This window comes from Schistocerca nitens, chromosome 8 (genome assembly GCF_023898315.1).
Source record: "Schistocerca nitens isolate TAMUIC-IGC-003100 chromosome 8, iqSchNite1.1, whole genome shotgun sequence".
NCBI lineage: Eukaryota > Metazoa > Arthropoda > Insecta > Orthoptera > Acrididae > Schistocerca > Schistocerca nitens.
In genome coordinates, this window is record NC_064621.1 from 345886527 (window position 1) to 345914507 (window position 27981).

Here is a 27981-nt window from a genome sequence, read left to right on the forward strand (position 1 = left end):
CAAACCTGATGGACCATGCGTTCAAAAAATGGCTCTGAGCACTATGGGACTCAACATCTTAGGTCATAAGTCCCCTAGAACTTAGAACTACTTAAACCTAACTAACCTAAGGACATCACACACACCCATGCCCGAGGCAGGATTCGAACCTGCGACCGTAGCAGTCCCGCGGTTCCGGACGGCAGCGCCAGAACCGCTAGACCACCGCGGCCGGCGGACCATGCGTGACGTGTGGTTGACGCTTTACTGCACCTAGCTACTTACCATCGTAAGTGCATCTAGCAATGTTCTCAATGTTATAATGAAGCCACATTGCTATCTAAAATAATAACCAAGTCGAACTCTAGTAAATTGCATAGTCCCCCAGAAATACATAACGTGCGCTTTTGTGGGAGTTTTCGTGTTGTCTCAGCTTGTACGCACGGAAATTCTTGCCCTAACAGAACTTCTTTACGACAATAACGCACAATAACGTCGAATGCAGTCTTCCTCGTGGTCCTAAAGTGGTACCCATTCCATCACATGCTACCCTTCCTCCTCTCAACATACGCAAATGCTCTCACCGCTATGTATAGGCTCCTATATCCCAGGACAAAGAATGTGATTGAATCGAGTATCATGATTGGCTATTATCGAATTTACCCGCTGAATTACTGATACCGCCGATATCGAAGCACTGCCCACCTTTTTTCCTTCTGCAGACAAGACTTTCAGCGGTTATTTTACACAGATCGGCATATTGCACTGACAATTAAATCATACAAACTACCATACATATCGTCAAATAAGAAAAGACTCTTACGATACGACACACAGTCATCCTCTCTACTCTTGCCATAACATAAACCAAGTAACTTTCTGCTCCAAACCTGATCTCTTTTCTACAGACATTTTACACAATGTAAGCCACAGTAACTTTACAATACAATATATACAAATTTTACACAAAAAGTGCAGTTATCTTTTATATATCTGTACAGCACCCGAAAAAATTATGGTATGCCTACACTCACAGAGGCTATACATCACGACGCTCCCCAGTCCTAGGGAAGTGCCATCAGCCTTTTCTTTCTTTCTACAGACTTGACATTCAGCGTCATACAAAATCATGCCTTTTACATCAGAGCACCCTCAGTGGACCGAGGTCTCTCTCAGAACTATTCTACAAATTGGAGACCGTTTCCCCTTGGCAGAAACGCGTTACTGTTTTCTGCTCCGAATCTTATCGCTTTTCTACAGATATCTCCAGACTCGGGGATTACAAGAACATACGTATTTTCGCATGGTTCACCATAATATTATACCATTTTCGCGGTACTTCTCGATATCAAGCACTAGGCGGCCTTCTACCGATCGCTAGCGCAACATAGTTCCCAAGATATAGAGTGGCAATTATTTCTCTACAAACTCCAAACTTTAGCGAGGTGCAGCGTGCTGTACACCACTGAGTAACTACAAACAAATAAAGCAAACTGATATTTCCACTCTCGAATACCGAAGTCGCTCATCTAACATATTCCAAACCATCCCTATAATTTACAGTCCAACTAAGGTCTTTCCCATGTCTAGCTTTCTTTCTACAGACGTGACATTCAGTGCCATGCAAAACCATCCTTTTTACATCAGAGCACCCTCAGCGGACCGAAGTCGCACTCAGAACTCTTCTACAAATTCGAGATCGTTTCCCCTCGGCACAAACGCGTTACTGTTTCTGCTCCAAACCTGATCTCTTTTCTACAGACATCTCCAGACTCGGGGAATTCCCAAGATATAGACTGCAAATTATTTCTATACAAATTCCAAACTTTAGCGAAGTCCAGAGTGGTGTAAGCCACTCAGTAACTAGAAACAAATGGAGTAAATCGATATTTCCACTCTCGAATACCGAAGTCGGCGATGTAACAGATTCCAAATCATTCCTATAATTTACAAGCCAACTAAGGTCTTCCCCATGTCTAGAGAATAGGCAAATGCGTCCTCCACACACCACAATCGATCTTCTCTCAACTAAATAAAAGCGCGAAATGTGCAGAAGAAGTCAACCAAACAATTTACATGGGAAGGAATAACGGTCCAGCGCAAACGCAACATCTTCTCAAATTTCCACTTGATTACGAAAGCTACCCAACACATACTAAGTATTAGTTCGCTATTTCGTCGCCTAGAGAACGGAAAAGTTAACTCACATACATTACTACAATCCAACAGGCCTCTGAATTCGGACAGCTGCTGCAGTTAATGGGAAACGTGAATCATTCTCACCACAGGCCATGCATCCACGGAATCATTCTATAAAACCTGTCGCAAATATATTTTATCATTATACTCACAATTAAATGTTACGGTCGCAGTCTCAATTGAACAGCACTCGACAATGAGCTAAGTATCAGAAATACACCCTGCTGTCGGCAGTGGCTCTGGAAATAGAAATATCACTACCTTTCTTATCACTTGACATACTCTTCCCTTTGCTATCACAGTACTCCAAGTCCAATCCATACTCTCCTTACGACTGGACATAGTCATTTCTGATCCACAAACACATACTTTATAAACCTGGTGCTCAAATGCGAACATATCAGCCACACACCACTACTACTAAGTATAATAATTCGTCAATAGCTGATTGCCCACGATACGAAATAATACTGACCGAAAATCAACCATTGGTGGCCATGTCTCTTATGTTTTTCTTGCAAGTGCGACCATTGTGTCTTAGAAAGAGGGACGTAATCGGCCGGATGTTAAAGAAAAATCCGATCGCAGCAACTACCGTATGTTACTATCACAAGCGATCTTCGTTCTACAGGCGCACACAAGTATCCAGGTTAAAAGCTATACCCGCTTTACGAATCTAGATACGACATTACCTCTGAATGAGATGGTTTTTTCCGAACAAATACCGTGACGGTGATCGTAGGAGTGTGTAAGCCCACAATGCACCCTCGGGATAAAATTACCGCATTTTGAAAGTAATTTGGGTAAGGAACAAAGTATGTAAGCGGTATTTGGCACTCTCTCAAACCGATAATTCTACGCTATTTCTAGCCCATTCTGTCTCGATACCATGTCATAGGTTCTGGTATATATCCACTTAGTTATAGGCGATGACTGATTGAGAAGGGAACACAAACAGTAGTAGTAAATGATGTGCCGATTGAGGTCAAATAAAATGTACACTAACTTTTTCAGCGCTCTAGTCTTACGCTATCCTCTAGAAATGATGTCCATCATTTGGAATCATGTCTTTCCATTCAAGCACATACCTGCATCGGATCACACCCATGAGTGAATCATATTTCTGGCACTAACATATCTCGAAACGAGTCACCTTCCTCAAACCTGTCTGCTATAGTAAAATTACAACCTGGTCTTAGTCATCCCCTACGCATCTTGTAGCCACGCCCATTTCTACGGCTTCGCTCATGTGATCATTCCATTTTAAGTCGAAACTGACCAGAAGTTGGAGAAAGACAGATCCACCACCTTCTGCATCCCGTGTAGAAACAGAACGATCTGAATTAGTGCAACAGGAGCAGGTTTTGACCATTCGATGGAAATGCGCACATTGTGGTACGACCCCGAACTACATACAAGTACCACAGATCCGCGTCCATTCAAATCAATCAGCCCAACATGCTATAATCGTTATTCTCTCTCCCCTCCCCCCCCCCCCCACCCACCCAACATAGAAAAATTACGAACTATAGAAGTTCCACTATCTTCATCTGATATAGAAGTCACATAGGCATTGATGCCGAAGCAATGACGCAGACCTGCGGTGGGCTTCCAGGACGGAGAAAGAGATTTTGCAACACTCACCCCAGAATAGCGAAGCGTGCAGCCCTCCAAGCATTATTAACAGTATACCCAATCCCTCACCGAATCCACACCTTAAATTGCTTCTGCTACTGCCGCCTATTAAATATACAGGTACCGCAGAGGCAACTATAAGGTTTGATCACCTTTACTCTAAGGGGAATGATCGTATCCCATAGACTATACTAAGTCACAAGAGATGCTCCCTCTGGTCCTGGTTCAAACACTGTTTTCTAACACGCTTTCGTACAATGCCAAACATTTCGTTTTTCTGCCACGACTTCGAGGGCAGTGTCAGGTTCTAACCTGACACTGAGAAGTTCTGATCCACGGTCTTCCGCAGATAACTAGACGTTGTATGATGTAAATCAAATTCTTACGGCGGATAGCATAACACGTCACACACCGGTTGATTTTAAATAAAACAGTTACAACATAAGCAAACTCGAACAGTTGTACTGCGTTGGCGTAGGTCTCCAAACTACAGTTCGAAGGTCATTCACGAGCTCTACATTTAGACTCTTCTCTCACACTGACGGAATAGCTGATGACTCTGCATTCCCTTTCGGCTGATTTCTCATATTGCATTCATGTACGCGGTCGGTGTTTTGGTGCTATCCACCCCAGAAGTTGCTGTCCATCCACCAAAACTTTTTCCCAGCTCAAACAAGCGATATCAGTCAATCATTATCTGGTAGCCAGTGCATGGATGGGATGGATAAGACACCATCCATGCACTCTAATAATAAGGATCATAGTTCATAGTGTGAACAATTTTACAGTAACTTGAGCGCTGCCCAGTGATGTGACAGCATGTTTTCCCAATTTGAGTATCATAGCCCTTCTCCACTTTGCGAGTATCAGTGCGAAAATATATAGATGACTGTGCAGTACATCCATTCAATGTTAATTCTCGAACAAATAAATAATCAAAGTATACCAGGCAGCCCTCCACATATTTCTATCACCTCAAACATAGTGTTTAATTTACGATCTATCTCTCTCTGGATATGGGAGTCACAAAGCATTCTCGATGTCTTAGGGTAAAATTAAGAGAGTGAAAAACCCTCCTCACATTGTCATTGACCAACCCGCAATGCAACACCTTTAGCGAATTAATCTGCAACCGACCAGAAAAGACCGCTACACTCCACCTCTAATGAATGAATGGAGCTTTCCGAGTCCTCTCCAATCTCGAGATGCATCCATGTCGAGAGCTTAGCACTCCTTATCGATGTATAGTAATAGATTTCAAAGTGCCATGATGTAATATCAGACAGTTAAGAAGAACAAGAAAGGAATGATTTTTATAGGCGATGGAGCTCCAGACAGATGGAGTTCGGCGCATTTTTACGTAAATCAACCAAGCTATCAACTCTAAAGTACTGTTCTAAGAGTCTAGGATCGGTACCTGGAATGTATTGGTAAGAGAGAACATAAACACACGCACTCCTAAGGCTACATCGTTTTCCACTCAAAACGGGCCTATAGTGTTATATCACCTGCGTTTCCGACCTATCAGACGTATGGAACGCAGCGTTGTTAGTATTCATTTGTGAGAAATATAATTCAACCTCAATACATACATCCTCCTTCCCGGTTTCTCTACGAAAAACTATGTTATCGAACCGTAAAACACCTGCTCTATGAGATACGAGCACAATATAGCTTTCCAGAGACGTATAGTATCCACTGTTCACATCCGAACACCGTTCAGGAATTATACAATGACTGCATCAAACCTATATAAAATTATCGTTAGTAGCAGGGGATACATCCTACATGGAAACAAATAAACGCATAGCAGCAGCGTCCGATGTGTGAAAATTATAACTCAGTCCATCACTAACTCTGTAAACAACACATCTGTCGGGCAAATGTATACATGGGGTTTGCAACGCATCACAAGCTCCTATCGCTAACTTAGTTATGACGCTGATGTCTCGATTTTACACCCAAGATGCGATAGTGGGGATGGAATACATCACATAAATCAAAGATCGTTTAGAGCAATGTGTCAAGGTTGATCACATATGAGATGGAAGTCCTCTGATGACCGACATGTTTACCATTAACGATCGCAAGTAGACAGTGCTTTAAAGGAATACAGAACACGTGACTGTATACGAGTAGAACGCAGGCTATGTCACGCGACTGTTGCATCCGGACAGAACAAGGGGAAAAAATTGACCTACAGCAACTTCTCCTTCTCTAGAATGAATCAGTCAACCATTAAATCGTACTTCGCTACAGCTCTATCTGAATCCATCACCCGTCCACTCTCTGTTATCTTTTAACGCAGATGCAAGTAAGTTTAGAGGCCACAGCGGCCGGCATAGCATTTAGTCTCACTACAACAACCTGATCAACACTAATCCCTGTATCCATCATGACGCTCCATATTAGCTCAGGAATATTTGTTGCAAAAAGGTCAAACATGTTCTTGCAACCATTTACACTTCGAGTGGTCTCCTGAACTAATTGTTCTAAATAACTAAATAATTTTCTGAGAACGCATTGAGAACGTAGTCGGACGATACCTAGCAGCGACTTTGAACATGTATTTTCACCATCGTATCGAGGGTAGATTGAAGTCACCACCAACTGTAATTGTACCAATGGGGTACCTACTTGAAATGAAACTCAAGTTTTCTTTAAACTCTTCAGAAACTGTATCATCCGAGTCAGAGGTGGGGGGAGGGGGGGGGGGGAGGGAGGGGAGAGAAGGTAAAAGGAATCAATTATTAATTTATTCTGGTGGCCAAGTATAACTTCTACCTAACTATCTACTTCAATTTCACTACAAAGTAAACTACCTCTGACAGCAATAAACACTCCAGCACCAACTGTGTTTAATCTATCCTCTCTGTACACCGCTTGGTTCTTTGTATAAATTTCGTTTGAACGTTTCTTCAGCCTTATCCAGCTTTCCGTGTCTATAACGATTTAAGCTCCAGTGCTTTCTCTTAGTATTTGAAGCTCTGGCTTCGTCAGCCACAGATATCCTTCGAAACGTTCGTCAGACAAAACAGACAGGCTCTGCAATCGGCCTCGCGGAAGTCTTTCGCCACTTCCCACACTTTGCAGCGACCTCCCACTCGCCCACGAGTGAGGGAACAACCTCAACAGCCTCAACCTTTGTGACAGAAACCCACACCGCCTGGAACTGTGCGCGAGGGTCATCCACTCAGCTCACATGTGGACGGCGCAGTCACAGTCCCTATCCATAGCAAAGACAGCAGAACTGTACCTCACATAGTTATGAGAACAGAAGACTGTGCCCAGTAAGCTCACTGACACGCAATAAATTAAAAGGGTAAATTAGTATCCACAAAGAGAACTGGAAGCAAGTTATTCCTGTTTGAAGCTCATAAATATGGTCTGCACCAGGAAATTTCAGTGCACTCAGTGGAAGGTCAGTTGCTGGGCCGGCGTGCAAATTTCGGCCTTCGTCGCCGATGAACAGTAGTCAGCATGACTTGATGGACCAAGCACCTGCTTCTGAGGTCCATAAGCAGCAACTGCCTCAACCTTTGTGACAGAAACCAACACCGCCTGGAGCTGTGCATGAGGGTCATCAACTCCGCTCGCATGAGGACGGCGCAGTCACAGTCCCTATCCATAGCAAAGACCGCAGAATTGTACCTCACATAGTTATGAGAACAGAAGACTGTGCCCAGTAAGCACAGTTGATAGCCACTTGCTTCAATTGGCCGGTCAGTTGTTCAAGAATTGCACGTCTATTCGCCTGTACACATTTCTGCAGCTGTCGTTCACCCCTGTCATCTATGGCCTGTGCTGCATCACGGCTGGCTCGGTGCCAGTTTTTTATAGTCTCATTTTGCCGTACACGGTACACTTTTACAGCGGTGGCACGCCAAACTTAGGCCTTTCGAAAATGCTTCCATCCTTGCCCCAAAAGCCAATGATCAGACTCTTCTGGACGTCAAATAAATCACTCCCTCTCTGCATTACAGAAAGTGCGCTGATATGAAACCTCCTGGCAGATTAAAACTGTGTGCCGGATTGAGACTCGGCCTCGGGACCTTTGCCTTTCGCGGGCCAGTGCTCTACAAACTGAGCAACCTAAGCACAACTCGCGACCCCTCGTCACAGCTTCAATTCTGCCAGTACTTCGTCTCCTTGTTTCCGAGAGTGCTAGATCTTCAAGGATCACAGGAGAGCTTCTGTGAAGTTTGGAAGGTAGGAGACAAGGTACTGGCAGAATCGAAGCTGTGAGGACAGGTCGTGAGTCGTGATTGGGTAAAGCACTTGCCCGCGAAAGGCAAAAGTTTCGAGTTCGAGTCTCGGTCCGGCACACAATTTTAATCTGCCAGGTAGTTCATCTCAGCGCAGTCCGCTGCAGAGTGAACATCTCATTCTATAAAGATTACAGCACTCCCCGCATCCTCCTGATAAGTGTCTAGCGCTGCCACATGCCGTCTGTAAGTGGTTACTGAGTTTTGACATCGAACTTAAGCGATGATGACATTAAAGTTATTGGACTGAGTAGTTTCTTTATGCACTTTGAAAGACTGTCTTTGTGCACTTAGCTCTGTTATACACGATATCTGAGGTAATGTTCACTAGCCATACTTCTCCGAGATCACCAGCATACCTAGAATTACATTCCAAAAACTGAACAACGGGCTACTACGAAACGTAAGATCACACCAACGGAAAATGATAAATAATTGTACTGAGCTGTCCTTATCGCGAAGCTTGGTTTGAACACCGCATTGCTTTACTAGACGTAGCCCTAGTGGAAGTCGGACTTTCTTGACGTACTTTGTCTTTCAATATATCTTACCCAGGCAGCTACAAGGGGATCTACAACTCTGACAATTGGCTTAGGTGGAATTTTTTCCGTGCAGAAAACATTGCAGAGGCGATACAAGGGATAAATGACAGAAAAATTATAGTATGGACTGTGGGGTGAACCCCAGGCTTTAGGATTTCTAATACGGTACTAACCTACAGAGACACCGAGGATCCCTCAAAAATCTTAGAGATAACTAAATGAGTATCCGGAGTTTGCCTGAGTATGTGTTTATTCCAACCTTCTATCAGTTCATCTCCTCCTTACACTCTCTCTATGCAACCCTGCTCTCTCCCCTAACTACCTGTCTCTTACTCTCCTCCCTCTGTCCATCCCCTCCTCTCTCCTGCCTCTGTTCATCTCCCCTTCCTCCTCTCCCTGTCCATCTGCTCTGGCGCCCTCTCGCATCCATCTCCTACTCCCTTCTTTCTCTGTCCACCTCCTCCTCTTCCCTTTCTGTGAATTTGCGCCTTCCCCTTTCTCTGTCCATCTCCTCCTCCTGCCTTTCTATGTCCATCTCTTCCTTCCTGCTCTCTATCTGTCCAACTCCTCCACACCTCCGTTTCGCCGGCCGAAGTGGCCGTGCGGTTAAAGGCGCTGCAGTCTGGAACCGCAAGACCGCTACGGTCGCAGGTTCGAATCCTGCCTCGGGCATGGATGTTTGTGATGTCCTTAGGTTAGTTAGGTTTAACTAGTTCTAAGTTCTAGGGGACTAATGACCTCAGCAGTTGAGTCCCATAGTGCTCAGAGCCATTTGAACCATTTGAACCTCCACACCCTCCCCCACTTCTCTCTCTCCACGTTATCACTTTTACCCCAATACAATATTCCTTTTTTTATCTCCGTCGCAACAGTATGTCTTTCAAGACAGTAAGCATCATGTTTACCAAGTTCGGTTGAAATCCGTACAAGGGTCTTGGGGCTTTTTATCCATGGCTTTGCCCGCATGCGCAAGTGTCACATATATTTAAAGTACTTCGGTCTGCCTCGGTAGCTGCACGGTCAGCTCAGCGGATTGCTAACGAAAGGCACCTGGATTCGATTCCCGTCCGGGTGAGAGATTTTTCTCTGCTTGTGGACTGGATGCTGTGTTGTCCTTGCATTCGTATCGTCATAAATGATATTCCATTGTTGAGACGGCTGTATGGGCACATCGCGAAAGGCAATTTGAAAAAAAGAAGAACGTATTTCAAACATATTTCTACACATATTTTTTTCTGTATCTCTAACGAACTTCTCCCTGCACTTTCGCTTCCATGTCGCTGTGGCTGTTCAACAGTTGCAAGTCCCATGCATAGTTTCGCGAAAATCCTTAAGGCACTGCTGTTCACCATTTTCAGGAACGATCTTGATTTAATGTTTGGGCAGGAATTATTCACAACTAAGTAGTGGGGCCTTACACTCTTCCACACCGTCTAACTGGTCGCGTTTACCACGTATTTCTATAACGTGTATTTCCCGGTCTCCTCGAAGATGTGTCGCTTCAGGCCAGAAGACGGATTTTCTTCCAGCGTCATGAGGCATCTCCCAATTTCACAAATTGAGTGAGAAGGTTATTGGACAGATAATACGCTGGACGCTGTATTCGACATAACGGACCTGTTCACTGGTCTGCAATATCCCCAGATCTCACATCACTTGATTTTTATCTTTGGAGCCACCTGAAGGCTCTTGCGTATCAAACTCCTCTAAACACTGTGGAAGAACTAATAAATCGAATTACTGTTGATGCAGGAGTCGTCTTAGATCACGCCAACGTAACATTATCCATTGTTCACCGTTCCGTTTTTTGACGGCTTGAGTCAATGGCGCACACTTAAGAGTATTTACTGCAGTAATCACAATGTACGAGTACGGTGATGTTTCCTCCAGGCAACGCGAATACACTTTAGCGTTGTCTAGCGCACTAACTACGAGTCAGAGATCCCACGTTCGTATACTTAAGATAACTATATACATCCAACCTATCATCCCATAAAAATTGTGTATTTATTTCTGAAACACGCGGTATATGTGCCTGTACCGTGCCACAACATCTACTAACTTCTTATGCAATTTTCGTTGTATCTAAAATAACATCGTCTGCAACTCCACTCTGTACTACGCAAGAATTATCGGCACATCCACTTCCCTGTTCATCTGGCCCAGAGTCTCCGACCTCAATACAACCCCCATTATCAGCCAATGGCTCAGATACTACTGCAATTAAATAAGCTATGTTGCCAGCCCCGCACTTAATCACTTCTTTACAGCCCGGACTCATTCCTGCTACCTCAGACTCGACAATTTCACTCGATATAGGAGCTGGTACTTGTACATTACTCATCTTAACTTCAGCGTCATTACTCTGTACCCCGGGCTACCTCCCAGGAATTTGTATTTATTACGACACCATCTACAATTACAATATTGCAGTGGTTGTGTTATTCTGACCACAGCTGTTATGAACCACATCAGATGAATTCGCAATTTCGAATAGTGACTACCATCACCTGTAGAATGGAATGATGACAATGAAAATTTGTGCCGGACCGGGGCTCGAACCCGGATGTCCCGCTTATCGCGAGAGGTCGCCTTACCATTTAGCTATCCGTGCACGACTCCAGGCCAGACCCAAATTTCTATATGCCGTCAACCATGCGTCTACGATCTGTACTCGCACAGCCATTATGTGTATTCCCTTACAGATCGGACATTGTGCTTGAATGTCGCATGCTCGGTATTGGCAGATAAATACGATATTGGAGTGCCTGTGTTAGTCTGATTACGATGAAAAGTTCCTTTGGACATTCTCGCTTTTCCAGAGGAACTCTGCATCGTAATCAGAATAACACAGGCACTGCAATACCGTATTTATCTGCCAATACCGGGCAACCGACTTTCAAGTACAGCGTCTGACCTGTACGGGAATATACATAATGGATGTGCGAGCACAGGTCGCAGACGAATGGTTGACGACATACGGAGGGTTGGGTCTAGCAGTGAGTCGTGCAAGGGTAGCCAGATGGTAAGGCGACCGCTCGCGATAAGCGGGAAATTCGGGTTCGAGCCCCGGTCCGGCAAAAATTTACATTGTCGTCATTCCATTCTACAGCTGATGGTAGTCGTTATTCGCAATTCCGAATTCAACTGATGTGCCATCTACAGTTAGTTTAACCTCTACCGTTAGCAATGTGAGGCAGGCACACCGTCCTCTGGTGAACCTGACTGGCGTCGGCTGGCAGGCAGCTGTCTTCCGGCCCAGTGAAGAGATGCATGTGTAGGCGCCATGCGTTGTTGGCGTCGGGCCGAGCAGTGGCCGGTGGCCGGACACTGGGCTACAGCTTCGACGTCAGCAGTGCTCTCCTACTTCTGCTGCGACAGCATTCCATGTGGTATGGTGTCTCAGGCCCTGCTCGCATCCATCACGGGGGCGAGTTAAGACTGCTGTGCAAGAGACATGACCCACTGCCTCTCTGGCAGGCGTCTGACGATGGCAGGAGCTGACAGAAGGTCAGGAACGCTGTGGCGCCGGGTCCCACAAGCAGAGGCGAATTTAGCTGTTTGCCGCCTTTAGCCAGAGAAAAATGTCTCCGCCTCTCATTTCGACTTAAATGTACCACCAAGTAACTTACAAAAAAAAAAAGAGTTCAAATGTGTGTGAAATCTTATGGAACTTAACTGCTAAGGTCATCAGTCCCTAAGCTTACACACTACTTAACCTAAATTATCCTAAGGACAAACACACACACGCCCATGCGTGAGGGAAGACTCGAACCTCCACCGGGACCAGCCGCACAGTCCATGGCTGCAGCGCCTAAGACCGCTCGGCTAATCCCGCGCGGCGCTGCTAAAAACAACAAAGAATATATGCATATTGAACTCATCACACTGGAGCCATTCAAAGCTGTTTACGGCGTGCTTTCTTTGCAGCAAATGCATTGATCTCGTCTTCATACTCCTATTGCGTTGTCATGACAGATTTCATTAAGAGGCCGAGAAGACTATTCACTCGAGCTTGCAACATGGATGATCGCAAATAATTCTTAAGCCTTTTGAGGAGGGAGAAAGATCACTCGGCCGAGCAATTTTTTGCAGTGATTGACAGAAATAGTCGTAGAGTAAAATCTAAATAAGGAAACAGTTCTTGAACGTGGTTTTAACGCAACATTCTATACAGAGTAGTTACGGAGGAGGTTTATATTGCGTTCCTCGCCAGTCAATAATTATTCCAGGTCGTCTGTGTAACTATTTTGCAGTTTTCTAGCATATTTCAGTAGTTCTCTGTTGTCTCTTCAAGGAAATCAACTTAGAAACTCAAAATTGCTACAAAACTCTTTTAGCGATCTTTTCTTTTCTCCAATTCACATATCAATCTCTCTACAATAAGCAGAAAGTCTTTTTTCCTTTAAAAGTAGTATCTGACAAGGCAGTTTCGTCCACTTTCAGTTTTCTTAAACTTTACCTTTCTGTGGCTGTTTCGTACATATTTATATTACTCTTTTCGATTCCAGCGTTTCTATATGTGTCGTGCGTAGAACATTTCTCTCGAACGTAATCAAGTCAAGAATCGTACAACTTTATTAAAGTCCCCGAATCTGTATCAACACTTGACAACAATTTATTTGTAGCATTAAATCGCTTCGGAAGCGTGGTACCCATTCTTCTCGTCATCTAGCATGGACCTGATGTCGTGGTGGTCCTGCTAGACTCGGAACGTATCTGCCTCAAAATTCACACATATTTATCGTTGAACCCAGCCCCCGGTCACGTAGCTCACAGCATGGGTCTTGCCCTGGTGTATTAAGACGTCCTGCCAGCTTCTGCTGTCACTGATGTGCGGTGCAGGTTTCACCAAGCATGTCTCGCCCGTGTCACAGTCCTTTTGCCTATGTGTTATTCTGACCTACACGTCAACACACTGTTCTTAACAGCCCGTGGTAGCTAACGCAACGCGCCACACGGCAGCCACAAGCTTTACTTAAATCTGAGTAGTGACACTACATGACCAGTCGACTCTGTCGTCGTTGTCATAGTGGATGCTGTAGCCATACCAGGCACGTAAAAAAAAATGGTGAATTGTTCCTGATTCTTAAACCACAATAAATAAACGTTAGGATGAAGATGCAATGTGGAAAATAATGTCCGCCGACAACTATTCTTTTAATGTTTATTGTTAACGGGTTAGTTCAGCTTTATCACAAAAGTAAAATCCAGGCTGATGATTAACCTCATCACTGTTGCTGAACGAATATAAAATAGCTCGAGCCCCCAACGTAGTGATTTGTAAACTCATTATATGCAGGGTGTGCGGAAGTTCCCGTTACAAACTTGTAGGTCTCATAGAGGAAAGTGAGTACATACTATTTTGAATATCCGAAAACTTTATCCAACGACGCTAGAGAGCGTCAAAGTTACAGTCGCCTGCGTCTGTAGATGTATTGTATATACAGGATCATTCTGTGATGATATTATACAAACTGTCAATGGTGATGGAGACGGATAAATGTATCAGTTTGAGATAAGGGTCCTGTTTCGGAAACAAACGAGTCGAAAGTGACAAGCGAAAATCATTCTGATACATCTGACCGTGGAATACATGTGCCGGTACTGCCGTTGCTAAGAATGTAGGGTATGCAACTTTCAGAGGTGGTAGTATGGAACAAAACAAGAAAAATGTCTAGTAAATTTGGGTTCTGAAATGCATATCCGAGGATCTATGAGCACTTGTTCATCTTCAATAGTGTGAAACACATCTCCTCTGTTGAACAAGTACCCATGTTTACTAAACTTTTCTTTTTGTTCTGGTCCATACTATCACCTCTGAAAGTCGCATACATCACGTTCTTAGCAGCAACAGTACCGGCACATGTATTCCACGGTCAGATGTATCAGAATGATTTTCGGTTATAGCTTCCGACTCGTTCGTTTCCGGTATAGGGACCCTTACCTCAAATTGATACATTTATTCTTCTCCGTCGTCATTGAAAGTTTGTAACATTATCACGGAATCACCCTGTATATACATATACTTACATGCGCCGGTACCTATAACTGTGACACTCTGCAAAGTCGTTGGATGACGTTACCGGACATGCGTTCCTATTCAAAACATCATGTACTGATTCCCCTCTACAATTTTGTAATGGAATTTCCGAACATCCTGTATTTAAAACAACTGGCAACAGTGAACGTGTTCACAGTTCAAAATTGTCCTATGTTCATATCAACGCTAACACAGCATGTGCAAGTCGAATAGACACCGAATGAAATGATTGTAAGTGTCGACCAGCACTAAAATAATCAGAGTTTACTCTAAGCAGACTGAGTTAAAATTCAACTCGAAACGAAATCACTCGAAGTCCGAATCAGGTTAACGCACGAAAATTAAGTATTCCAGTGAACTTCAGACAAGATAATTCCAAGTGCTGACCAATTCAAATTTTTTTTATGTCCCCACTGAACTATCGCGGGAAATATTTCAAAGTGTCACGGCCGTCTTTTCGAAAAACATCTACGTTCATAAACGTGTGCAGTTGTATCATCGTCCAGAGCAGAATAGGTCCTGCCTGTTCAGTTCCGTCCAAGCAATTGCACCAGTTATACTAGATACGACGTTAAGAGTATGCTAAAACCCTGATTATATTGACATATTACATTTAATAATACGTTAAGTAGGTTGCCCATAAATCTAAGTTGAATGAATACATGTTTTAGTTGCAGTGATCAATTTCCATACTCTGCTCACTGCGTCTCGAATTATTATTGTAAATACATGTATGCTACGTGTATTTTATTGGGAATGACCTCCTCTTTTCGCTGTTGCACTCCAAATTCACGTATCTTTAACCACATTAAACAATGAACGAAACTACATATATTACTTACGCAGTCTCTCTGTATAACCAACGAACCTGCTCTTTCTCCTCTTCTAGATGGTGGATAGCACTTCACTGTAATTAATACAGTTTGCACTGCATATGTGCAAAAGTAAACAAAACTATGCAGTTCTTCCTATGCTCTTGTTACAGAACGTCATGCCACATACTACATACGACTTTCAGTGTTCAGTTCGATGTATGTGTATAATAAAGTTTTGTAAGAATAAGAAAAATCCAATAGTATGGATGATATGACGCTGAATCAATTGTCTAATTATCCATCATTATCAAAACTACGCTGAGGACAATGGTAGATATTTAAGATTATCCTGCATGTATTATGTTTGCTTGGTACATGTAAACAACATTACTTTCATCATATTCAGGGCCAGTGAAAACTCTTCTGTCGTGGCGAGGTTTCCAGCCACTGGCCAAACTGAGTTACTGCGTCTACTTGGCACATTCAGTCATCCTCTTCTACCACTGGGGGATTACGAGGACACCTATCACCTTCGGGCGGTACTATATTGTAAGTATTGCTCTCTGCTATTACACTCGTAGATACCACTCACTTTTCCAAATTAATAAGTGCCCTGCTCATGTAAAACCTAATATACTTTTGAAACGGATACCAAATTAAGAAACATTACAGAAACGCAGGCGACAATGAAAAATTAAGTCTTACATGTTGAAGTACAGCGATGTATGAGTCCCCAAACTTTTAGGGTCATAATTATGCTGATAGTGGGCGATTCTTAGCTGGAACTTTGAGATAAGGAAGAAATTGCTGAAAATGAGCATTTAGCTTTTTATCAACATAAATTACTTACACTTTAAAGCAACAACTTCTGCTCATCCACTGCACTCGGCACAATTCATTAGCCCGTGTACCTAATAAATCAGAAAATCAGAATAAGCCATTGATTCCGAAGAACTGCAAATGGAACTATTCACCAGAATGGTAATTTATTCCTTTATCTTAGCAAATACCAAATTAAAGCTATCATAGGTGTGGTGCAGTTATACTCAAACACTATAGCTGGAATAATGCGTAATCACTATTCGTATTTAAGTGAAATGCTAATTAAACTACAAAAGAACACTGTTGCCAGTGCTCACAGTGGACAGAAAACATAAAAACCAGTTGTTCGTGATTATAACATGGATTTACGTAACAGTCTGTTATACTAGCATTAATGATATCAGTCACTACAGGTGTGCAAACAAAATCAGGCCGACATAAAATGTGATTACTATTGCATTTCACTTAACAAATTTAGGTAATTTAATATGGCAGTAAACAAATCGATTACCACACAACACGCCATTACAAAGACGGCATACATCCCTTCATTCTCTAAAAGAAGTTCGTCCTCTGACATTACTTGGACCTTTCTAAACATGAACTGCAAGTATTTTTTACCTGGCATGTCATCAAGCAGCGTTCAGAAATCAATAAAAAGGTGGTCTTTGTAATACCCGCTGAAATTCAGCGTTAACACAGAAATCACGTTTTTACATAGAATCACCTTTTTACACAGAAATCACGTTTTTACGTATAATGCGAGTTGATACACCAATAATACCGCTGTCGAACGGAAAAAGAGTTAGGAGGCTGAGAAATTACGACAGACGACTTCTTGCGCGCAAAGAGGCGCGAAACCATTGCTGTTAGAATACACGATATCCAAGCAATCACTGGGAACAGTCTCGTTTGGAAATATCTAGGAGTATGCATACGGAGCGATCGGATGCGGAAAGAGCAAGCGTCGAAAAGGCAGATGTCATAACGAGATACATTGGAAGAGTCCACATGGAGTAAAGACTACTCACGAAGGTCTCCAAAACACTGAGATTCGACAAATGCTCCTCAGTCCAAGACAATTACCATGTACGATTGTAAAACAAACTAGTGAACCTACGAAGAGGAGCAGCGTATTTTACCTTTATCATAATTCTAGCAAGTGAGAAATTGTCATAGAGAATGTTCATCCAATTCCTGTGGCAGACATTACAATAGTTGCGTTCTTCATCATGATGTGGTTTACTGTTTAACCACCGAGACCTTACGTTGGTAGAAGCACTCACTGCACTCCGTCTTCAGGCCACAAGTGGCCCATCGGGACCATCCGACCGCCGGGTCATCCTCAGTTGAGGATGCGGATAGGAGGGGCGTGTGGTCAGCACACCGCTCTCCCGGTCGTTATGATGGTGTTCTTTGACCGGAGTCGCTACTGTTCGGTCGAGTAGCTCCTCAATTGGCATCACGAGGCTGAGTGCACCCCACGTTGGTAGAAGAGCCAACCAATATTTTTCTGCCTTCATTATATGTCTTGCAAAAAGAAAGTGAACGTAAAATCAGAGAGATTCGGGCTCATACGGAGATTTATCAACTGTCGTTGTTACCACACACCATTCGCGACTGAAACAGGAAAATCGGGAATTGGCAGTGGTAGAAGAAATAGATGACAATTTCATTTTTCTAAATATCTTACTGGTTTTACTGTCCACCAAATACTAACCCAATTTAATAACATTTTAATTATTTTTATTTCGATCAAAACGAGAATCTGGCTGTCGGCTGGCTATGCTCTCTGAGTGGAACAAAATTCCAGGATGTCAGTTTACGCAAAATTCACGACTATGGTATGAACTGAGTATATCTCAGATAAACAAATACTCGTCTTAAACTTAAAAAGTGTAATTTCCGACAAAGCCATATATTGGAATTTGTTAGGGCCCGAGAGTTTCTAATGACACTTTTTCTTTAAGCTGCTTCCGGACTCTTTGCAGATTTGCTTCACAGTCAGGATTACTAAATGCTAGACAGTTTTAGGATGTAATCACCCATTTAATGAATGGATGAGTGTAGTTTTACTATGGCTTTGTTGTGCCAATTTTCGAAGTTTATCCCAAGGAATTTCCAGCTCATCCTTGAATAATGCACTCTTATTAATCATCTTTCGGAGTGAATAGTTCCCACAAATATTGCTTTCCACCTATATTGTATACAGAGCATAACCTAATTAATAGTGGAAACTGACACAAGTGTTAAGTATACGATAATACAATCGAAGACATGGAAACAATATATATGCGAGATAAGTGCGAATTTGTTGTTGCGAACCGCTAGAGAGTTCAACATGGAATATGTCCTAGTAAGTACAAACGTGTTCGAAATGTAAATTTCCAATTAGGTCCCTATCCAACTGGACTCAAATTCCACCCATAGCCTACATTAACAGGAAGTACAATACTAATTCAGTGCATTGTATGTTACAGTTCACTCTACACTCGTACCTCTAAATGGAGGTATTCCGTTCTGTCAAAGATGCTGTTGGGAAGCAAGCACTTATAGGTATGGTTAGTGTGGCAAGCGAGACAATGAATTTTCTCTTTCTCTCGGCCAACGCCAAGCCAAGCCAAGCCAAGCCTAATGCCTACCATGAATAGAAGAACAAAGAGACTGCCTAATAATCTTATGTGAAATTAAATGTTTAAATACTGTTACAAAATTTAGCCGGATTATGCAAAACTATGCAAAGGCCTTAGGTTCTGAGTCTCGAAGTGATCCGCTATTTGTTTCTTCAAAAATACACTTAATACAATTTTTTCTAAATTTTGAAAGTGCATAATACTGAACTTGGAATGTTTTAACTTCGGAATTATGTTACGATGGTTATAAAAGCATTCTTTAGAGGTTTTCATGAAGCTACCTCATTTACTTTTCGAATTATTCTACTTTCCTCGAAATCTTAAAAGCACGTAATATTGAAGTTAAAAGTTCTATTTTTGCAGTGAGGTTCAGTTTTTTCTAAAAACCTAGGGTAGAAGTTTTTATAAAGCTACCTCAATTAAAATTTTTTGAACATTTACTTTTTGAATTAGCAAGTAAAAACCAATTTTCGTGCCAAAAGCCAGAAAAAGGTGTTAGATTAACTTACCTTAATAAATAAGATACAAAACTAAAATGACAGCACTGTATTCGTGTAAGTAATAAGGAAACTGTACCAAATTTTACTGTGATACTGTAATTTAACAAAAGGTACAAAGTTTAGAAATAGACAGCTCAGATGATTCTGTCCGCGTCTGTGTCCGCTTAAGCCCCGGATGGCGTAAATGACGACTGATGTGATTGGTTTTTCTATCGAATGAGATATCGCGCACATCTTGAGAAACGGTGTGAAAGTGAACGTACTTGGATTAATAATTTAACTTGAAAACCCGTGTTTAGTTTTCCGTGCTGCGATTCTGTTTCACCCGCTACATTGTAGAAAACTGTGAGGCAACCGAATGAGATTATTCTCCACTTTTAAGGTGAGCTATTAACTTCAGGAACAAAACTCTCTAAACTGTACCAATTGCTAACTACGATAGAACAATCTGTAATGAATTTTCAAACTAATTCTTGTGCTTGTGAGTATTTGTCAGAATCTACAGCTCACTTAAATGACAGTAGACTTTTATTTATCGTCGTGGTACCTGACTCCTCTGGCTTATTCTTAGAAAGTTATAATATTTTATTTCAATTTCGGCGAGCTGAATTGTTGATCTGTGCACTGAAGCCTATGAATAGTATCTTTTCCATCCCTTTTTGGCTGTTCACACAAAAAGTTTTCAGCCCCTTGCAAATGGCTGTGGTACCTTAAAATCGCACAAGACTACCAAACATTTCAACTTACAAAACTAATAACAAACCAAAAAATTTTACTCGTCGCCACACAGCCCCTGGATCATTTCGTATTGCTTGAGAAGGCTGTTCAATTCATATTCTGGTTCTTCAAACTTATCAATGGGCGTTCTGTACACTTCACTATTCAGTTGACCCCAATTAACCCACAAACTGCACTTTTGTGGACGCTTGTTTGCCGTAACGTTTGCTTCTATTACTTTATACTTTCGCCCCTATAAGTTTTCGCTGTCAATTTTCATTCTCTCTTTATTTGACCGTACGAATCTGTTCACAGCACGTTAGCATATAATAAATAAACACTGATTATGCAGAGTGTAAACGATAACCGTGTAGAACGTACCACCGTTTTGTAGCGGCAGTCGAGTTGAACAACTTGCGGTCTATCAAATCGAGAAACAGCTTCAAAGGAGCCAACAAAAACCATCTAAGCTACAGCGAATGCGTGCTGCACCAGCTTTCGGCTAAAATCGTCCTTGAATATTAAAAACTCCTTGTTGTAGCTCTTACAAAGAGTAGAATTGACGTTTGTGTAAATTTTACCTCAAACTTTTGCGAATTTTAACAGCATAAAATTAACAATTAAATTGGTTTATTTGTCTTCCTGTCTGACAACGAAACTATTGTGCTTCCATCCGAATCCACCAAAAATAACCGCAAATATACAGGGTGAGTCACTAACTATTGCCACCAAGAATAACTCCGAAAGTATGATAGGACCTGGAAAGTTCGTGGGACAAAAGTTGCATGGGACAACAGGGCCACAATATGACGTTGGTTTTTTGTTGCTAGGTGTGGTCGCTTCAGAGATGTGTAGGTCAACTTTGTTTTTTTTAAATCGGGTGCTATAATTTGGTACTTATTTTCTGATAGCGGCTATCGAGACGAGTCCAGTGATGTGTAACAGTAAGGTCTTTGAAGATCAACGAAGGTCAAAAAGGTGGCATGAACGTTCATTTACAGAAGGTGTTCAAACTGATGACCATTGGTATCAATGCAATGCTGCAATCTTCTTATCATGGATTGAGTGGTATTCCTTATCACAGTGGCACTTATCGAAGAGCATGCTCTGACAATTCTCTCTCGCATACCTTCAGATGTCGTTGCAACGTCTTTATAAACAATGTCTTTTACGAATCCCCACAAGAAAAAATCCAGAGACGTCAAGTCTGGCGAAAGAGCCGGCCACGACACATATCCGCATCCACTCCAACGATTTGGGAATTGTCTCTGCAACTCATTTCAAGCCATTAGCGAAAAATGTCCCGAACATCCATCGTCACATTCTGTTCCTCGTTCCTAAAGGTATTTCTTCCAATAACAGACCTAATGTTTCTTGCAGGAATGTGGTGTACTTCCCACCATTAAGATTTCCTCCGATAAAACAGGGTCCTATATTTCTGTCCTCCAGAATCCCACACCGTACATTCACCGACCACGGTTTTTGGTGTGCAACTTGCCGCAACCAACATGGATTTTCAGTTGCCCAGTAATGCATGTCATGCAAATTAACATTTCCATGGTTCCTGAATGTAGCCTCGACAGTGAATAAAATCAAATTAATAAATGTGTCATCCCACTGAATCTGAAGTTGAGCCCATCGGCAGAATTCAGTGCGACGCATACAATCCGTATCAGTTAATTCTTGGTGGAGAGTGACATGGTAAGGACGATATTCATGACGATGCAGAACACGAACAACACTACTCTGGCTCATGCAAGATGCCCTTGAGATTTGATGCGAACTAACACAATGATCTCGAAACACAGTGGCAATAGTACCAATTTCCGTTTCCTCGTTAGTAACTTTCCTTTGCTGGATATGTTTCGGATGCGTTGAAGATCCAGTTGTTCTCAATTTATCATACACATATTTAAGTGTACGACGTATAGGCTGAGTACGTTGAGGATATCTTTCAGCGTATAAGTCTGTAGCTCTCACTGAATTTCGTTGGCATTCTTCGTAAATGAGAAGCATATCGATTTGTTCATCGAAGGAATACATAATTCTCATTCGCTTGATTCGACGACAATGGCCTTACCGTTCCTATTCCTGTTGTATTGCTAAACCGTCGAATGGTGTTCATATGTCAATGGCACTTTAGATGGATACGCCGTATGCGACGAGTATTTACTATTTGCACGATGTATGAGACAGAATTGTCAGAACAAGTGCTTCGATAAGTTCCAAAGTGATAAGGAATACCACTCAATCCATGATACGAAGATTCAGCACTGCGTTCATACCAATGGTCATCACTTCGAACACATTCTGTAAATGGACGTTTATGCCACCTTTTTGATCTTCGTTGACCTTCAAAGACTTTACAGCTACACATCACTGGATTCGTCTCGAGAACAGCTATCAGAAAATAAGTACCAAAGTATAGTATCCCATTTAAAAAAACAAAGTTGACATTCATATCTCTGAAGCGACCGCACCTAGCAACAAAGAACCAACGTCATATTATGGACCCCGTTGTCCTATGCAACTTTTGTACCACAGACTTTCCAACTCATTCCTTATTTTCGGAGTTTTTATCGGTGGCAATAGTTAGTAACTCACCCTTATATCCCTTTCAAAAAGCAGATAAAAATTCGCTTGACGGTTTTCTAAGAGACATCTCCACTCCTTTATGTAAATACAGATCAGACTGGTTTAAATTCAAAGAAATAGTATCGATGGCAATTGAGACATATATACCAAATAAAACAGGTCAGAACACTGTTGCAGAAACAACGAAAGAAACATGCCAAATTTAAAATAACGCAAAATCCCCAAGACTGGCGAAGTCTAATGGAAGCTCAAAATTTAGTGCGAACTTCAAAGAGAGATGCTTTTAACAGTTTCCACAACGAAGCTCTGTCTCGAAATCTGGTAGAAAATCCAAAGAGATTCTATTATATGTAAAGTACATCAGTGACAAGACGCAATCAATACCTTCACTGCGCGATAGCAACGGTAATATTATTGCTGACAGTGCCACTAGAGTAGAGTTGCTATACACAGTTTTCCTAAATTCCTTCACCAAGAAAGTCTAAGTAAATATTCCAGAATTCGAATCAGGAACAACAAAAAATGGTTCAAATGGTTCTGAGCACTATGGGATTTAACTTCTGAGGTCATCAGTCCCCTAGAATTTAGAACTACATCACACACATCCATGCCCGAGGAAGGATCCGAACTTGCGACCGTAGCGGTCGCGCGGTTCCAGACTGTAGTGCCTAGAACCGCTCGGCCACCACGGCCGGCGAATCAGGAACAACTGCCAACATGAGTAACTTAGACACAGATATCCTAGGTGTAGCGAACTAACTTACATCACTTAATAAAAGCAAGGCCTTCGTTCCAGATTCTATACCAGTTAGGTTTCTTTCAGAGTATGCTGATACAATATCTCCATACTTAACAATCATAGACAAGCGTTCGTTCGTCGAAAGAATGGAAAGTTGCACAGGTTACACTAATACTCCAGAAATGAAATAGGAGTAATCTGCTGAATTACACACCCATAACACTAATGTCGATTCGAAGTAGGATTTTGGAACATATACTGTTGGTTTGGGCCATGTACCTGACGTTCGCCTAAAGAGATCGGCAACCTCTCGGGCACTGAAGGGTTACGGGATTGCATATATACGAGGCGTTGCCTCCCCGACTGGTCTGATCACAACAAGGACGTAAGACTGCAGGACAAGCACCATCAGAGGTCCTCCGTGCTAGGGACCTATTTCCTCCGTCGTGTCACGTTTGTAGAACTGGATCGGCATGAATTTCTCCGCGACCCCGCTACACAGGGCAAGCCAACACGTCTGCAGTTCGCTCCACCGAAGCTTTGGGACAATTTGTGCGCCGGCTCTTAGCAGTCCATCAGTCAGAGACCGGTCGGAAGCAACCGCAGCGGAACGTACGACTTTCCAGCGACATTCTGAGATGTACCCGTCAGTCAGCTACGCCGAACGCTCAACCTCAGTCGTTAGGGATTATCAGTGGCAAAGTTTCCACGTGCCACTACGCTTATTCACTGTGTGCTCCAGGCATATGCCTTTTGGTGTCTGAGAAGTTGTATCTTTTTTACTAAGAAGAGATTTTCCTTTATTATTAAATCTCTCTACTGCGGTCTTAATAACCTCTTGTTCTTGAAACTTCCTGGCAGATTAAAACTGTGTGCCGGACCGAGACTCCAACTCGGGACCTTTGCCTTTCGCGGGCAAGTGCTCTACCAACTGAGCTACCCAAGCACGACTCACGCCCCGTCCTCAAAGCTTTACTTCTGCCAGTACCTCGTCTCCTACCTTCCAAACTTAACAAAATCTGCCAGGAAGTCTCATATCAGCACACACTCCGCTGCAAAGTGAAAATGTCATTCTCTTGTTCTTGTTTACCTCTGTCTTTTTCTTTTATTATTAAATATCTCTAATGCGGTCTTAATAAACCCTTGTTCTTGTTTACCTGTGTCTTACTATGGCTTGTCAGACATCTACCCCGTGGAAGATTTAGCAGCTTACTTCGAAGAGAACAGTTTATTGACCAATAGCCAACACGGATTCAGAAAATATCATTCTTGTGAAACACAACTTCCTCTTTATTCTCAGGAAGCAATAAGTACTATCGACAGGAGATCTTAAAATGATTCCATATTGCTATATTTCCTGAAGGGTTTTGACGCCGTTCCTCACAAGCAACTTCCAATCAAATTGCATGCCTACAGAGTATCATCTTTAGTGGTGTGACTGGATTCCTGATTTCTTGTCAGAAAGGTCACAGTTCGAATCTGGCATTCCCCAAGAAAATGTTCCTGATCTGCATAAACAATTTAGGAGACAATTTGAGCAACCCTCTTATATTGTTTGGAGATGATGCTGTACTTTACCGTCTTGTAAAGTCTTCAGACAATCAAAACCAACTGCCAAACGATTAGGGCAAGTTATCTGTATAGTGAAAAAAGTGGCAATTGCCTCCATATAATGAAAAGTGTAAGTAAACCTAACAAACCTAAGGACATCACACACATCCATGCCTGAGGCAGGATCCGAGCCTGCAACCGTCGCAGCCGCGTGGTCCCGGACTGAAGCGCCTAGAACCGCTCGGCCACAGCAGCCGGCATTACATTTCACCCGTACATACCGAGGCACAGCATATTTCAACTGCAATGCGGACTGAAGACCTTAATATACAGTCCCCTTGTATTCCACAACTTGAGGAATTACTACAGGCATTTTTGATAATGAACATTTGTGAGGAAAAGACAACAAAAAGGCGAGGAAGAATTTAAGTTAAATCCAGTTTCGCTAATGCTATTTTTTATTAAATGTGAAAACATAAATCTTCTCCGATAAGTGTTGCAGTATTGCACCAAAAGCAGTACTACATAACAAATTACAGATTTATTGATTTGCTAAATTTGTTGACATTTTCACTCAAAACGTGCCCAACATACTTAAAATCAGATGAACACAAAACAATTAGGACGTATATGTCAGCAACAAATCAATTTTATTGGAAATGCACATAGTCTCCATCGAAAAATTAAAAAGGTTATTAGCAGGCGAAACGGTAACATCGGTTGAGTATCAAAGAGCTTTCTACCTATGAAATGTATTCAAGTGCATAATACCTGTAGAATACTTTGATTTATATTTAAAAACTGACATTCTGTTTCCTGCTGATATGTTCAAAACTTTCACGGTCTTCGCCTCAAGACATACGAATTGGATCCTGCACATTACATTACTTCGCCTGGCTTGTCATGGAAAATTACTAAAGAGGAATTGTAGTTTATTACCGACATCAAACAACTTCAGTTTGTTGAGAGAGGCCCTAGATGTGGTATTGTCCATTGCAAATATGCAGTTGCCAACAACACATACATGGTAAATTATGACGACGGAAAACGCACCAAACAATTCGAAAGTAGGGTACATTTTAGAAGTGAGTCTCAAATACCGTGAGAGTATTCACAATTTGCATTTGGAGAAAATGCCACCACCATCCGATATTAAGAAACCAAAGAAATTAATTTTGACTTTGTCTGAGAAGAAAAACCATATTTTCATCACACGAATTTGAGATAATATTTACAGCACAAACTGGCTTTACAAAAAGATTCAGAGTATTTTGTAATTGAGGCAAGCTATACAGGAACTAGCTATACATTGACGTTAATGCACAAAAACACATGAGTGCAATAAATGGTTTCGAGAAGAACTTTTTCACATATCTTGGGAGACGCAGATTTGAGTCAGCTGCATTAATTGCTAAGCCAGATTTTCGAAGGACTGTGAGTTTTTAACGAAAATTTAGTCGCTACTGCATTGATCAGGCTAAATGCTGCCTTCGATAAACTCACTACGGCAGGAATGGCCATTTTGGATATTTCGTGAACGCTTCTTTTAGACTTCCATTTTGGTTACGTATTAAACAAACTTGTGGCACATCATCGAAAACTATACTACAAGGATACTAACAACTTGATCTACCAGATAAAAACTCTGAGTATTTATGAGCGTATATGCATACGAAATTCGGTTTATGGGTTTCAATGCAAATAACGGTTAAGATATTCCACTGATAAATAAAAAATAGTTTGTATTAATGAAAGACAAACAAAAATTTGAACCTATTACAGAATTTGTCAGTCTTTGAGCAAAGATGTATGCTCTTGATACGAAACCTAGGCACGTAATGTGCCGAGCGAAGGGAACAAAGCAGCATCCTGTTAATGTTAACCATCAATGATTACAAGCAGTGTGTATTGCACCTGGAAGTACAAATGACTGAGAAACATTTAATTCAAACTAAGCAGTAAATTGCTTCTTCTATTAGGCAACATAAATTCGTCTCATCTGCACAAGACGATAAACATTTGATACTTCCTGATAAGGAAAATACAATGGCTTTGGATCACTACTGCATTAATAATGATGATAGATTTTATCCTCAGTAGCTGTATAAACGAAAATACTTGAAAAATGGAAATGAAATGTGTGTGAAAATGTAAATTGTAGGTATTAATTTGAGGTCACTTTCATCTTTGTAAGTGATGTGAATTCACATACTTCTTACTCATGTTCTCGTTAGCTTCATAAATACGTTTCGAGGAAAATTTTGTTATATATCGTACGTGCTCAGATACTGAATGTGTAAGAAACGCTGAATGTAAAAACAGTATAAGAAAAAAAAGTTTGTAACAAATTTTATGCCTAGAGTATTTTTGTTTGAGTTTTTTTTTTCCTTCCCATTCCCTCTACAATGTATTATATATGTTTCAGTGTGTGTGTGTGTGTGTGTGTGTGTGTGTGTGTGTGTGTGTGTGTGTGCGCCCGCATGTGTCTTGCATACACAATTTAGATGAAGATGCTTACATAAATTTTTAAAATATTGTGGCATAAATCTTTCAACATGGAAACAGTTCAACTGAAATTTACGTATTTTTCGATATGGAAAATACTGTGGTATTGACAAATATCTGTGAACGTGTACTACTTTTACAAAATTCAGTAGTATCTTGACAGCTACATTGTGATTCGGTGTTCCACTTCAATACTACATTGTAGTTGGGGGTGAGGGGGGCGAGGAGGGGGAGGAGGCGGAGGGGCGTGGGTTGGGGAAAGGGGGGGGGGGGAAGGTGGCATGAGTACGTAATGCTTTCAAGACCACTTCCATTGCCCCCTGATTCTTTTGGTAAGATGGTTAAAAGCCAGCTACCATGATTGCCATGTACATACCTCTGATAACAACCAATATTATTATCGAATCCATAGTTTTGGGATCGCTACGCTTATTGGTGACA

General features: G+C 41.8%; 1 protein-coding gene across 2 annotated transcripts in view; it reads left to right on the forward strand.

Moving 5' to 3' along the window:
- Window positions 1-27981, forward strand: part of LOC126198824 (nose resistant to fluoxetine protein 6-like) — a 304466-nt gene that overhangs the window by 263743 nt on the left and 12742 nt on the right. For both annotated transcript variants that reach the window (XM_049935395.1, XM_049935396.1), the window contains exon 10: window positions 15885-16027. In XM_049935395.1, coding sequence (XP_049791352.1) covers window positions 15885-16027 — 143 coding nt within the window. The remainder of the gene's footprint in view (window positions 1-15884; window positions 16028-27981) is intronic.